The 15,497-nt window shown below is 49.4% G+C and overlaps 1 protein-coding gene across 3 annotated transcripts in view; it reads left to right on the top strand.

The window, feature by feature from the left end:
* Positions 1 to 15,497, top strand: part of MDGA1 (MAM domain containing glycosylphosphatidylinositol anchor 1) — a 134,934-nt gene that overhangs the window by 99,137 nt on the left and 20,300 nt on the right. For 2 of the 3 annotated variants that reach the window (XM_083831626.1, XM_083831628.1), the window contains exons 11-13: positions 7,083 to 7,260; positions 8,342 to 8,365; positions 15,224 to 15,376. In XM_083831626.1, the coding sequence (XP_083687752.1) occupies positions 7,083 to 7,260; positions 8,342 to 8,365; positions 15,224 to 15,376 (355 nt within the window). The remainder of the gene's footprint in view (positions 1 to 7,082; positions 7,261 to 8,341; positions 8,366 to 15,223; positions 15,377 to 15,497) is intronic. The other variant, XM_083831627.1, reaches the window with a different exon arrangement.

Genomic DNA, 15,497 nt, shown 5'->3' with positions numbered 1-15,497 from the left:
CTCTTTGGAGCTAGGGATGTCTCAGCCCAGAAAGGGAGCCTTCTGCTAAGGACGGTCTAGGAAGAAAACCTTCCAGGACTCCTCATTTAGACTGAATAATGGATTTGCTTTGACCACTCATGCTTGCTTAACCCCAGAGTCTGAACCTGTGTGCTTGACTGATGAACAACGTAGGCGTGAATTTCGGCTCACCGGTGTGCTTGTCTAGCAGATGCCAATTTTGTTTGCAGTGAGATTATTTGCTCTAGAAATCCCTAATAAGTATTGGTCATCAAGCAAGGAAAAGGAAATGAATCCATGTTTAAATTTATCCTAGAGCTTTAATTGATGCTGTTTATGCTTCATATCATTTCACTTCAAGGTTGTGATGAAGTACTAACCCAGGAACATGTTTCTATCCAATCTAACAGGCACAGGAAGTCTGATGAGAAATTGTAGGGAAATGTCACAGCTACTGTAAGTCTCCATATCCAAACCAAACTTCTCCACTACCCCAAACTTACCTAAATAGCTTTTGCAGATGGCAGCTACCCTGCTGAGGGGGAAGACGTCTTCACTGTGGCTCATAACTTGCAGCCAGATCAGAATCTCTTGTTAGATGTGTGCTGCTGAAATATGTGTGTGATACCCATTGGGAAGGTAATGACACCACAGTGAAAGATCAGGCTATTGTAAAGAAGATCTGGGAGACTGAAACCTACTTGAGTGGGTCAGGTGGGATGAAATGCAGCAGTACAAATGCGAGGTCGTGAACGTGGGAAGTGCTAGCAGAGGAATCTGCTACAAGCTGGGAGCTCATCAGTGGGAAATGGCTGAAGTGGAGGCATGATGTGGGTGAATGAGCTGACTGCCGGGAGCTGCTGGTAAGAGGCAGGTGGGAGAAAGGGCAAATGCACTCCTACGTGAAGCCCAAGGTACCTCCAGGGAAGGTGGCGTGGAGCAACTGCATCCTATATGCAGGGCTGGGATACCCAGTGAGTGGGATCGTGCAGAAAAGGATAATAGAGTAGATCAGGGAAAGTGACAGTGTGTTACAAGAGGAAGCACAGAGTGCTCTGCTTGTTTAGCCTAGCAAAGCAAAGGGTGAAGGGGGGTGTGATTGCTGTCTATGAAAACAACAGAGGGTCAAGCAGCAGGGAGGGAAAAGGGCCATTTAAGCTAAAGGACAATACTGCCACAAGATCAACTGGGTGCAAGCTGCCTGTGAATAAATTCAGGCTGGAAATGAGATCATTAGGGCGGTCAGGCCCTGGAACAGCCATCCAGCAGGAGGAGCAGGCCAAACAGGAACGGCTTTTAAGATGGGATGTGGTATGTTCATAAAACAAACGAGCAGAAGTAGCCCCTGCGGTGCCAGGGGACTGGACTCTGTGAGCCAGCACTGTACCTCCCCTGCTGCTTCCCTGAGGGTGGTGGCTATGCTGTTCCCTTTCCTAAACTCCTGGAAGTTGGGAGGACATGGCCAGTGCCAGGGGTTTTATCCCTCTGCCAAAATACGGAGAGCAAGAATCAAATCCCTAGTGTCCAAATGTAACATCAAAGAAAACCCATCTTCCTCTGCTCTGTCCCGTGGTGCCAAGGTGATGTCAAGGACCAGACTCTCAATCCACTGTTGTGTGCCAGAAAGTGAATGGGAAGAAGTGGGAGTGAAGGATCAGTGGAAAATCCTGCAGCTTCATCTCCAGGAGAAGTTCCTAAATTCCCTGTCTCCGCCTTCCTCATGCCTCTGTTTTTGAGCATTTTTAATTTCTCTGTTCCCAAGGAATTTGCTGTGATGTTATTTTCATCCATGGAACTAATCTCCTGGACTCTCCTTCTCTAGCAGTAGCCACTGAAGGATTAAATACCTTAATATGAGAAGCTCTGTGTGGGGACAACTCTGCTCATTGTCCCAGCCCAACTTCTGTTCATTTCAAGGCAAATGGAGCACCTGCAAATGCTCCTGTGGGTCTGGCCTTTGGGCAATTTGCTCAGTCTTTGACATGATTACAGATCATAAATCAGATACAGATCAGATTACAGATCATAAATCCTGTCATCACCTTTTCCCTTTTTCTTCTTTTTTTTTTTTTTCAAATCTTGAGAAGCCTGTGGCATCTAAACTCTTTGAAGTTACCTCTCTGCAAGGGATCCTGTAGCTCTGGAGGTGCAGTTGGAGCAGAAATTGAGGGCAAGGCATGTCTGCTGTAGTAGCATGGTGCTTTGCATTGCAGAGCCCCACATTCATCTCAGGAGTTGCCACCAGCACCGTAAAAAAGCTCAATCCCTTCCAGTCCCAAGGACAGGGCGTCTGGGAGCATCTTTCCTGGCTGTCACCAGTTGAAGACCACAAGTGCTGCTAGCGTTACCGTGTTAAAACCAGTGGTGTGATTGTTCCTGGTGAGGTGCTCCCCTTGGAAGGGACGCCTGTGCTTCCTGCACCTCGAGGCACCTCACAGACTCTGGTTGATGCACGCCTGCTCACCAGGGTAGTGGGTTCAAGACAGCCCTGCTCACTCCTCCTACCTCCATGTGCAGCAGCCAAATTGCCACTGCAGAGCAAGTACAAAAGCCACCTGATGCTCACAGCTGAGCAAGGAGGCGTGTGGTGGGGGCAAGTGCGTGCATGCCGGACACTGCGCTTGTCTGTTGTGCTCCCCTGTGGAGATGCACAGGGAGTGAAAATGAGAGCTGGTATGAGACTGCCAGGTCACCCTGGCCCACCTTTATGTGTCCATCTCCTCTGCCTTCAGCCCACGTGGCTGGGGATGGGATCCAGGGTTTTCCCCAGCTCCCCACGCCTGCAGTTAGCTGGGGGTGAGAGCATCAGTGGGCAGGCGGCCACCCCTTCTGGTTGGTGCTGAACGAAGGAGCAGCCACGGGAACTGGAAGGAGGCAGAGGAAAGACGGGAGAGAGGGTGAGTGCGTGGAGAAAGGATTTTGAGAGAAGATGCTGGAGAGCAGAGCTTGTGTGCTGAGCAGAGCTGTTGAAAAAGGGGGACAAATAAGGAGAGATCAGCAGGAGTGAAGAGCAGTGCTGGGAAGTAGGATGCCTGCCAAGCGTCTCCTTTGCTCTGATCTGCTTGCTGGGGAATCTGCACGATTTTAGTGTACATTTTTCTAGCTGGTGTTTGCAACGATTCCCCAGGGCCCAATGCTGAAACAGGTTTCCTTTCTGATTTCAGTTTCTTCCCTAAACAAGCGTGCAGCTGCTTAGAGTGCAGCAGGCTGTGAGAGCGCGTGCATGGCTGCTCGGGCCGCACCAAGTCCCAGCACACGTGGGTGATCGTGCTCTTATGAATCCGTGGTGTGGCTTGTTGAGCAGCAGTGCAACATTAACTATTGATGGATGTGTTTGTTAATATGCTTAGGCTTTATTATATCTGCTAGCTGTTACATACCTGGCTTAAATGTCACTCAGTCTGAAAACGACATTCTTTGTTCCTTTAATAAACAGAAAGCCTAGGCATGGTGGTGCCGTACTTTGGACCTCTCTGCTGAGACAGTGTCCCAGCCGGGATCAAAATGTGGTGGCAGAGATAGTGCGGCACCTCGCTTTTCTCTCTGAGGCTCTTGCTGTGCGTTCCTGGACTGTAAGCCAGCTCAGGGGACCGCAGTGCCACAAGCCCTCTCTGTGGATCACAAACCAGTTCATAGGATAAGTCAGGGGACTGGGTGGACAAGACCTGCCAACAGGGTGTGATGGTGAGAAGTGAGAATGGTCAGACCTAGTCTGCAATTCTGGGAGGCTTGACGGCTAAGTACACATGTGAGTGTTTGTGCGTGCTCTCCCTTGGTTGCCAATATTGCTTACAAGTGATGGGGAAAGGGACAGCTTGCATACTGTTTGTGTGAATACATATGCCCCACCTGGGCTGATTTTGTCTTTTGTAAGGTGTTTCTAGCAAACCTGTGCTGCAAGAGCGTTCCCACCTCTGCATCCTGTGTGATATTCGCAGCCAGCTGGTAGAAACAGTGTGGGTTTGTTTGTTTTTTCTCTTCCCATCCCCTCCCTCTCATTATTTGAAATGGAAGGAGGTGAAGGCAGAAATGAAGCTGTGCGTTGTGCTGTGCTCTTGTTCTGGCCCTGCTGGCAGCATCCTGAGCCTGGTGATGAATGAGCTTGGTGCGTGAGATCCTCCACAGAGGCTTCAGCATCTCTAATAAGGTGGCCAGCGTTTCACCATCCTCTGTGCCTGCCTCTGCTTTATTAACTGCGCCGCATTAAGTTGGAGCACTGGGCCAGCGTGACCAGAAGGAGGAAAGAGGCTGCAGAGGGGATGGAGGGAAGAAGATACCAGGGCAGCATGGTAGAAGAGCAGCAGTGGGAGATTGGAGCAAAGGATTGAAGATGGGTTCCAGCTGGACTGATGCACGCAGCTCTGCTGCTGGCAGTCAGGGAGGCAAAGGGTGTTTGGGGAGGGGGAGGCAGAGCCAGCCCTTGGCCCTAACGTTGCTCTCTACTGGACCTGTACTAGTCACTGCAAGCCCACACCAGCTCTGCACACGCAGGGCAAGCGGCTGGCTGGAGCTTTGCCCTTGTTCCCTCTTGCACTGATTTCATGCCTTTTAAACTGTGCTGAGCTCCAGTCTGTTCCCTCTCTCTGCCTTCACAACTCTTTCCTCCTATGCGCCTAGAGGAGGTGTGTCCAGTGCACCAGCTGTGCCTTGCCTAGTGCCTGGAGATACAAGTCTCACCTGGGAGCAGGACAGACCCATTGGGACATAGGTGCAATTTTTCTTTTCCGATTTAGAGCCAAACCTATGTGGCAGCCAGGTATTTATTTGATTAAACCCACGTGCCCCTGCAGATAGACTTGAGTGGGGAACCTAGAGCTTTGCAGTCCAGACTGGGGGCTGATTTCTCAGTGTCCTGGGTTAGGTGATGTGGGAGACTACGTGAGACTACTTTGCTCCCAGAGGCTTCAGATACCCAAATTCCACATAACTCCCAGCTGAGGTGGAATTTGCACTGTCTGAACCTCACCCTCAGGCTTCTCTTCGATTCTCCATTTTGTTTCTCTTCTAAAGGTTATGTCTAGACGAGGGAAATGGCTCCTGACCCCCTCCTATTTGCTGGCTGCCTTCCCAGCGCCCAGGCCTCGAGGCAGTCTGAAAGGAAGAGCTGCTGCCAGCCCCCGGTCCTGCTCTGCTCCCCAAAAGCCCTGTGCCAGGAGCCATACCACTCCAGCCCCCTAATTCTAGCTTGTGCCCCCTCCTCTCCTCCCAGGTAATTGGGGATCTGGTGCTAACAATCCCAGGTGAGATTGGAGCTGCCGACAGCCGGCTCTGCTCTTGCTTGGCAGAGCAGCAGTGCAGCGGGCTGGCAGATGGAAGGGCTGGGCGTTAGGCATGCCAGTTGGATCAGCACCCAGCCTGCGTGCGTGCAGATGGGGTGTTGTTGATGCGAATGGATCCTGACAGTATCCCGGTGCCAAGTTCACACTTGGTTCCCTGAGGCACTGCCCTGCTTCTTCCCGCTGGGACTGATCCCAGGGAGGGACGGTGATGGGGGAAGGCACCGAAGTAGTTCCCAGTCCTCTGGCCCCTTTTTGCCAGGGGAGGAGGGTGCCAAAAGCAGTTCCTCAAGCAACTTGCACCCTGATTTGTTTAAGGCAGGTACAAAGCTGCTGTTCACTGTGAGAACCACAAGCAACCACAGGTCCCCAGGGGACCCCGGAGTACCATGGCAGGATCTGGTCCAGCCCTGCCCTTCGCTTGAGAGCTCCACCCATCCAGTGAGTAGATCAGCTCAAGTGAGGTGGTGGGTCCTGACCATGCTGGAAAAGAACGGGGCTCTGTCACTGTGAGCTCTTCAGAGGCAGTCATTTCTTCTCAGTTTGAACTTAGAGTCACGTATGGTAGGGCTGGAGGCAAGCAGAGAAGGGATTGCGTGCGCTAGCTGTTCCCAGGTGCTCTGCCTGCCTCCCTCCCCTGCCCTGCCTTCCTGATGGCCTCCACTCCTGCCATGCCCTCGCTCCGTAGTCTTGCCTCACACTCTCCAAACTGATGGATTTGCTGTAAACCTTCCTCCCTGCATCCCTGCTTCAGTCCCATAACTGCAGACTTAATGATGATCCCTGGGCCCAGCTATCAGAAGAAATGCCTTTGCAATTAAACCTGTCAGCCTAGAGGATATATCAGTGGAAGGCCGAGTGTCTGGGAAGTGAAGATAGGGCCATGGAAAGCCCTACCAGAGGTCTTATTACCAGGACCAGTGCCTCAGCAACAGAGCCGGACCAAATCTTGCCACAGGGATCTAGGCACTGCACAACAACAGGCAGGGAACTGTATCTTTACAATGTGATCTTTGTTCTTGTCCTTCCCCCGCCAAGCAAGCATGACTGTGGCAGGGAAGTTTTGCTGACACATAATTCATCATTTTCAGTGGTGGTGATTTTGACAAGGATATTTTTCCCATATTTTTCTTGAAACGTCCTTGCTGCCTTAGCACACCAAACACTGTTCATCTAGTAAGGTTCAGCTAGCATGGCTCGTCTCCTTCCTCGATGGGCTTTGGAGAAAGAGGGAGCCTGTTGGTGACTGCAAAGGATCACTGACTTGAACTAGACACCTTGCTCTGGTCTGCAGAGGCAGTGATGGTTAGGATTTAAAGGTGGATCCTATGAAAAGGTGATGAGGAAACATGGCAGCAGACAGGTCCCAGTGAGGCACCACATGAAATGCCACGGGGCCCAGGCAGCAAATGAATGAATGCTGCAGCAGTGACTTGGGTATCTTGGCAAAATGCCACGCTGCAATGAGTGCAAAGCCTTGGTGCACTGATGCAGGTTAGTCGGGTTCGTTTCTCCCCTCTGAGAGCCATTGGTCTGGACATGGAGTTGCTCCAGGCCCGTAGTTCAAGTAGTACTCCCAGTCAGAAGGACCTGGATGTTTCTCTTTGGTGAAAGCTCAAGTTCCTGACCAATGCTCTGTACCAGGGCAGGGAATTTTAACCCAACTGGGCATGATGAACTCTCTGACAGACCAGGTGTACTTGCCTGTATACGAAGGGAAGAAACAAGGTGTTGGATGGCGAATAGAACCTCTCAGGTTTTTAATTTCAGGATCGTCGTGACACTGTGTGTTCTCTTTCAATGCAGCTGGCTCAGAGAAGCACCATCCAAACCTTCATTCCTGTGCAGAAGATGGAGAAGGGCCTGCTGCTGGAGCACATCTTGCCCAACCTGAAAGTGCCTCAGAGCTACGAAGTTCGCCTGACGCCCATCACCAGCTTTGGGGCTGGGGACATGGCTGCCCGCATCATCCGGTACATGGAACGTAGGTGTCTCCTCCTCGGCCCTGGCTACGAGATCAGGCCCGAGCCTCTGGCAGCGGGTCAGGCCTAGGGACACGGGCATGTGTACACATTGTCTCCTGTGACCCTCGGGTGGATCTGTGTGCTGTATAAAGGTTTGATGGCATGGTGCAGCCAGGCTAGGCCACATTTTGGCTGCTGCCTTCAATGCAGAGAACCAGATAGCGACCTCTGAGGATCAATCCCTACTCATTCTTCACTCAGCAGCTCCAACAAATGCTCTGCACTCTGTGGGCACGAGAGCACCAAAACCCCAATCCCCAGTCAGGCCGTACTGCAGTTTCCTGTAGCTCAGTGGTGTATTTTAGAGGATAGCCAGTGGATGTTACATATTAGCCACATGCCCATAAAAGCAAGAGGATTTCACGGGCTTCTTTCTTTCTAGATCTGAAAGAATTCATGTCCTTTCCTAACTAGCAACTACTGATCCTGTAGCTCTGTCCAACACCCTGAATCCCAGATCATCACGTTGATAGACATTGACCAGTATCCCAACAGCTCCCAGCTCACCCCATTCTCACAACCTTGATCAAGATGATGTCTTGATTCCCCTCAGGAGTCTGGACCTGTATTTTAGCAGAAAGTATAGAGCCCCTTCCTGCAATGTTTGCCTGATTTCACAGAACCCTCTTGTCCTGGGGAGTCACACCACATCAAGTATTTCTAAGATACTTGTTTCAGACTTCCACAGCCTCTCAAACTACTTTGATGTCCCTCACAGATACCAAGCTTTAGCTGCCAGTGGGTGCTCCAGAAAGAAACTGCTTGGAATACCAGAACAGTTCCCCTGTGCAGTCCCATGATCACCACTTAGGTGGGATTTTCTTCTTCAGATTTGTTGCTGCTTGGATCAGTGAGCCAGCAGCTTGTTCCATCACCAAGGCAGACACCAAGCACTGCTGTTTTGCAGGGGTGATTTTAGGAGATTTGTACATCTATGACCTTTCTTGATGTGTTTGTTTTATTTTCAGGCTTTGATTGTAATTTGTGATTTGAGGGAGTACAAGCTGTTCTGACTTGCTGTTTTTCCATTTTCTTTTCCAGCAATCAACTATCCCAACCCAACGGGTAAGCAACAAGACCTTTGTATTTATGTTCTGAATGTAATGCATGTTACTCAAGTGCTCCAGCAGATCAGGCAAGCTGGAAAACAGCACTAACTTTGCAAAAATGTTTTTCCCCCAAAAAAGCATGAAATTTCGTACAGTAATAATGCTTCCAATAAGCAATGCCATTTTTTTTTTGTACCTTGAATTATTACAAAGACGTATGCCAGAGACATACCTCCCATTTACACCTGGTATCTCTGTGACTGGGTAGGCTGTGAACTTGAACCCACCTTCCCCCTAATATTAGCAATTTGCATCCAGTAAACAGAATATTCTATGTCCTCCAAAATGTCTGAATGTAATGTCTATAACCCCCATGTTCTTCTTGATTGGAAAGGGTACAGCTTGACACCTCTGCAGGCTGGTATGGAGCAGTCTCCAGCTCAGATCTGGTTCCTCTTGCAAACTCTTGGAGTCCGGTTCCTATCTTCTTCCCCTCCAGTGTCATCTCTGTTTACTTGCTCATTTACCTTTCAGTCATTCCTGCCAAGGCAGCCTGACATTTAGATGCAGGCCCATCCTTAGTGAGCACCAAGAGCTCCCATTGATTTTGAGAGCAGAATACACAACATCTCAGAATGGTGGTCTTTAACAAGAACATGATGGTTTCCGTTGAGCATAGAAGAGGATTTCTAGCATGCTATAAGTAGTGGTGGAGTGACCTCCAGGGGATGAAACGAAGTTCCTGTGCTTTGATTGCTGGATATAAGCCCAGGCAAAACTCTTGGGTAGAGATGGGCAGATTCCTTGCTGATGATCCACAGAGCTCATTCCATGTAACTGTTCTTTTTTTTTCCCATTTCCAGCTGCGGAGTAAAATAAAAAGAAGCTGAAACAGCATTCAGTCATGTTAGGTAGTATGTGTATAGGCAGGCAAGTGTTACTGATGCGCTGCAGAATACCAGTGGGCAGGAGGAGGTGGGACTGGGCAGTAATAACCAGGAAATTGGGATCAGGATTATCTTGTTAGGGCAGCCATGATGCATTTGTTCACTCTCTGAGGATGATTTGATGCACCATACCCTACCTGAGAGCAGGAGCGTCTCACAGAGAGAGAGGGAATTTGTAACTGTAGTTCCTGGTTCTCTTTTCTTTGCTTTTCCCCACTTTCTGATCCTCCTCTAACATTCTCCAGAGGGAACTCACTTGGAAACCCTGAACGTATTGCCAGGGACCCACTCCAGAATGTGTCCTTCAGCACTTGCTGGAGTAGGTGAGCATCCTGGCTCGCTGCAGGAAGTGACAAAATCTGGCCTTTTGCCACTTGCTTTTTATACTGCATATATCACTGATAATGCCAGGGCAACTTCGGTCTAATTGTGTCAATCTCCTTGGGGTCTTTGTAAACTGATCCTTCAGACTGCTCATCTGGGATTGCTTTGGCAGCTTGACTGAGACAAGAACGTTACGTGAAATTTGTGTATGGCAGAGGAGTACTCAGCTACGCTTCTCTTTTCATGCAGTAAACCCAGCACTTAAGGTTTCTCCTCAATATGTTATCCAGCCTATGCTGAACATTGGTACTGCTGGGCCAGTCATCAGGGTCTTGCCTCTGAGTTCACGCCTTGAGATTGACTGCCTTAAAACTGCATCCACCACACTTGCTTTCAGAGATGCCCCTTCCTTTCAGACCTGCTGCCATTGCAAATATGAGTGCAAAGCCTCATAGCTCTGTCTCTGGGCCATGGCTCAGTTGCCAGCCTCTCAGCTCAGCATCATGGAAAGCCTTGCTACTGCCACTTTTTCCCACCACTTCCTTTCCTACCACCAGCCCCAGGGGAAGGGGTTGGGAGAGGATTGCAAAGGTATCCTCACACTAGGCTGCCCAGCCAAATTCTGGGAGCAAACATTGAGAGCTCTCAAGTGAAAGGCAAAGATTGGATGATTAATGCCTCTGGCAGCCTGATCCAAGGGCATGCACAATGGTGATTAATTTACAAACTCTGAGAGTCACTTAATACAATTATTTCTTCATGCATTTTCTCTCCCAGCCTAATAAGATGTTAATGGCACTGGGGCAGGCATGCATGTGCCATGATTACATAGCCAGGTGCTAGGGTTATAAAGCAGAAGCAATCTAAAAGCAGAGGGAGTGAACAGAAGACACTGAAAATTTCACTTACTTAAAGGTTAGCAGTAAGACCGAATAACTCTTAAAAATCAGTTCATCTGAAACCAGAATTTATCTTAAAAAACTTTATTGGTGTTATCATATTTCTAAGGTATTGTTTTTAATATCTCTTAGGATAACTGATCATTTTAATGTCATGTCTAAATTCCAGTGCTGGAGAATCTGTTCTGTCCTTCTTACCCTGACCCTGCAATTTCATTTGGATATAGCCTTCACTTTCTAACCCAAACACTGCAGTGCCACCAGTTCCTTGTATCACAATGGCAAATGGGATTGTATAGGCCATATTATCCCAGTGTGGTAGATGGGGATATTAAAGCACATAGTGTTCTAGTATGACCCAAACAGCTATTGTGTTGTGAAGCTTTCTTCCATTACTGGTTATAAATGCTTTAGAAACTTATCAAGGAAAATTTTGTTACATGCTGCTTCTTAAATCCCAGAGTACTTTGAGGTCACTATCCAGTTTGCATTGTCTTCATATTCTAGTTGGGAAAGTGATCTCCAGTGACGGGCTGTGGGTCACACTGAGGGTCTGTAACAGAGCTGAGGCTCGGATCATGGTCCCCTGTGCTCCAAGCCAGTTTCAGCCGTCATAGCAGAGCTAAATGATGAAAGCAATTTTATTCGAATGAGCTTCCATCTGCTATTCACCCATAGTTTGCAGCTAGGATCATATTATTATTTTTTGTATGCATTCATCTGGCAGTCAGAATTTCAGGGCCAGGAATGGCTTCCCCCTAAGGACTTGAAATGAAAACCTCCATTATGTTTCTCAAGAAGGTAAAGCAATGAGAAATGCTAATAGCCGTGGCTGAGGGTCTCTCCCTTGGGGATGCAGGGAGGTGTCTGTAACCAGGAGCAAACATCTCTGCACTTTGAGCTGCTGCCACTGCAAAGCCTGCCAAGGAAATCTGTTTGGTGAAGACAGCACTAATTCCAGCCTTTGAGGAACCAGCTCCCTTGCTACTTCCACCTCGCCTCCAACAATCCAGAGAAAAACTTCTGTGTTCAATATTTAAAGCCCCTGTTTAATTTTTAAACAGGAAGGTTCCTTTGCTCCGCAGTGCTGAGCCAGGATCCCTGGCAGATGGTGTGAGCCTGAAAGAAGGTTTGCTTCACACAGACAAGGTCAGCAGTTAGATCACTGCTGTGGCCTCTGAGACACAGCGGGTCATTGAAAGGTTTGCTTTTCAGATGGATCTGCCAGTTTTCTCCCAGTCAGCATTGCTGATAACCATCCAGAGGTGACATACTGGTTGTGTCCCAAACCACACCGAACATACCCAAGTCATTCTGGGCATCTCCGCTTCTAGCTTGGAGAAACAGCAGAGCTTCTGCCTTCCTGTGGTTTGTTTTAAACCAAAGGACCAGGAGTCAGAACACCTGGGTTCTGTTTCCAGCTTTAGAACTGCCTGCTGTGACCTTAAATGTGTCTGCCTGTATTTTTGTGCATCTGTTTCCCCATGTGAAAAGCAAGAGATATATAAAGAGAGGCGTTGCTGCTTCCTGGAGATATTGAGAAGCCTTGTTCATTAGCTGTTGCAAAGTGCCTTGAGATCCCAAGCCAAGCAGAGGCAACATGCTGTAGTTAAACTCCCACACAGCAAAAGGTGTTGCAAGTAAGCCTGATCCTGCTGTGGTGCCCAGGGTCCTCCTCCACTTTGTGCTCTCTACTGGAAGCATTGCCTTCTGGAATTGGCTGCATCTGAGTGAGAGGAGAGGATGGAGTCAGGGCCCTGTTTTGGCATTCAAGGAGCTAGGAGTCCGTAGCATACTGTGTCTTCTCCTGTGACAAGTGTCCCACATGCAGCAGTAAGAGCAGCCTCTTCCTACCATCTTCAAGCTTTCAGGTCCTCTTCCCATGGGTGTGTGGGACTTCTTATACAGCAGGCCATCATCTGGCACTTGTAAGCCAAGAACACTCTCCTTTTGTCTTGCAGAGATCTGTTTTTTCTCTCTCCCCACGCTGAGTCTTTTGATCACCTTCTCTCAGATCTCCACCTTGACTTGGGCTTTCTCCCTAGCCTACTTCTCCTTTGGTTTCTGTACTTTTCTCTTTGTGGGTTTGCTCGCTCTCAGTCAGTTGCTGGTCTGGCCTCTGTGTTACATATTTCAGCTCTGCTTTCTATCTGATATTCCCTGTTAAGGGGATTTTGTGCTGGGGAAATATGTTACCTTCCTCCTCTGAAGGTCCACAAGCACAACAGGGTCAGAGGTGCAAACCCTCCCTGTCCCACAACCTTTGATTGCAAAAGGACAGTCACGGTGGATTCTGCTGTGTTGGGTAATGCCATTGTAAGAGACAACTTGTGTCTACTAGCTGCAGCCAGCATCCTGTAAGCTGGAGCCACACAAATGTTTGTTTTCAGTCTAACAGAGACAAGCCAGGGGTGCTGGACCACCCCAGCAATATCAGAAAGCCTGTGGGCTCCAGCGCCTCCTCCGAGGACCTGTAGCGGGTGCCTGCTACAGCCACGAGCGCCCTCCTGTCAGCCACGAGGGCTGGGGAAGGACCCTTAGAAGCTGTTTTCTCACCCTTTTCCCCCTCCGTCTCCTTGTGCTGGGGATGGTAGAGTGCCTCTGGCCTGTTTTATTGCCGGGCTTCAGCCCCTGCAGGCGTCTGCCCCATCCAATCCTGCCTGCAGCTCCAGCCGCCACGTGGCCCCCAGCGCCCAGCACTGCACTGTGGAGCAGCGGCTAATTTGGATTAGGATGCTAATTAGAAATGAGCGGATTGAACGGAAAGCACTTAGCCAGGGTTAATCAGCAGTTAAGTGGACAGCCCAGCCAAGCTCCCTATGGCTGTGCTCAGCTCGCAGGAGCGGTGTTTCCTGCTGAGCTAGAAGAAAAACCAGCTGCCCCGATCCGTGAACCGAGCCCTTGGTTTGCAGCAGTGTCCAACCATTTCATGGGCTGTGGGAGGACGCTGCCTCCTCTTGTCTGACTGCTTTGGTGGGGGAGATAGGCAAAAAGGTGGAACAACAGCACAGAGCCCCTGGGTCCCTACCACAGGGGTGTGCAAGTTTTTGATCTCTGTGTGGCAGACAGTTGTTTTCTTTCACAAATCAGAGGGGCTTTAGCTGTGAGGTAGGAGTTGGGAGGTGTAGCATCTCAGAGTCAAGGTGCTGTTCATTTCGTGGCTGGTCTCTCTGGTACAAGAAGGCAGTTTTTGGGGTGTGTGGTAGGTGTGAGAAGCTCCACCATCACAACATACCATGTCTCAAGCTTTTCACCCTGGTCTTGGAGGAAACTTCCCTTCCCCATCCCGTCATTGGCACCCAGCACATAGATTGCCGACCCTGCTCTGTCCTACATATCCTGCTAGAGTCACCCATGCTCAAACTGAAAGTCTGAGGTGTCCTGCTCAGAAATCAGAGCAAACCACCACTGAGGACAGAGGAGTGTAGGAGCCCAGGCAAGCATTCAGGCTTCTCTTCATCTGGCCATGATAGCAGGAACGGTGTGGGGGTAAACCCCAAGGAGATGAATCACGCATCGTCATGCCATGGATGAGCTTTCTAACAAATATTAAGACCTCAGCAAGAACATGGTTTTCTTTTCTGCGTGTTCTTTAATGGATTTTAGTTACCTTATCTTCCAGTTTAATTGCACAAACTCTTGGCTCCAATATAAAGACAGAAGGTAGAGATCTGTGCTTGCTGTGTCTGCACCACTTATACGCTGTAGGATCCCACTCTCAGCTCATTCCCCAGTTCTGATTTCTGCCCATGGATCTTTCAAAAACACAGAGCAATTTTCATAACCGATCTTGGACTTTTCTCTTCTGCCTATTTTCCCTGTCCTTCTCCAACCATATTAGCAGTGCAAGGCTTGCCCTTTGCCTTTGGTTTTGTGGCTCAGGAAGTACCTTTTCACCACAAAGGTTAGACAAAAGACTATCTTCAGTCTGGTCAAGCCCCGTTCGCACCATTCTTTTTAAGTCTATATTGGGTCATGCCTATGTCCCAGATTTTTCACCTGTCTTATAATATTGCCATAAGGTGTGACTGTCTTGTGGTAGCAGTAGGAGGAAGCCCCTTTGCACACGTGGCTGATCCTACATAAAAACCCTTTGCCTGCATAACTTATTTTGTTAGGGGAACCAGCATGAGGTGCAATAGCAAATGTGTCTCTTAGCTGGTATAAATTGAATGTGCTGTAGCTAAATGACACATTTGTAGCGCTGAGCTGACCTCTTCTCCACAGCTGATTTTTTCATGTGTGCCATAGTTTAGTGTAATACATAGAACAAAGTGGGGGTCATCGTCTCGCACTTTCTCTTTTCTCCTGGGGAAATTATTCTACCATCAAGTTGTTCTGGTTTAAAAGCCCTTGTGGCCTGTTTGCCTTCCGTGCTCCTCTTACTGCTTTTACCCTCCTCTACGTCTGCTCCCTGAGACCTCCCAGCAGACCGTCTCTTTCTCTTTAGTCCTATTAGCCTTACTCTATTTTGCCAGATCATTGCATCCATCAGCCTGGATTAACCCTTCCATAATCACACTAATCATGAAAATATTCCTTTCCAGCCTCCTCCTGGGGCCAGGGGCTGCCCATCTGTGCTCAGCTTGACACAGAGCCTCAGCGGTGCTGCAGCAGTGGCGTGTGCCCTCCTCAAGCAGCCAGGCAGCCTCGGGGAGGAGGTTTGAGAAGCTGCAGCTGACCATCCCCTGTCCTTCCCTGCAGATAACACCTGCCGCTTCGAGGACGAGAAGATCTGTGGCTTCGTGCAGGACAAGATGGACAACTTCGACTGGACGCGGCAGAACGCCCTGACACAGAACCCCAAGCGCACCGTCAACACGGGGCCCCCCACGGACATCAGCGGTACGCCGGAGGGTAGGCACACTTCTGGGTTTCTTCTGGCTCAGCCGTGGACGCGAGGCACACACCACTGCTCTTTGGGAGTCCTGAGGCTCTGGGAGCCGGCGGAGCGCTGATCTGCTTTCCGCACACACGC

The sequence above is a fragment of the Anser anser genome, assembly GCF_964211835.1.
Source record: "Anser anser genome assembly, chromosome: 3".
In the NCBI taxonomy this organism is placed as follows: Eukaryota; Metazoa; Chordata; class Aves; order Anseriformes; family Anatidae; genus Anser; species Anser anser.
Note: the sequence above shows the minus strand (reverse complement) of the source record. Positions and strands in the feature narration are given on the sequence as shown.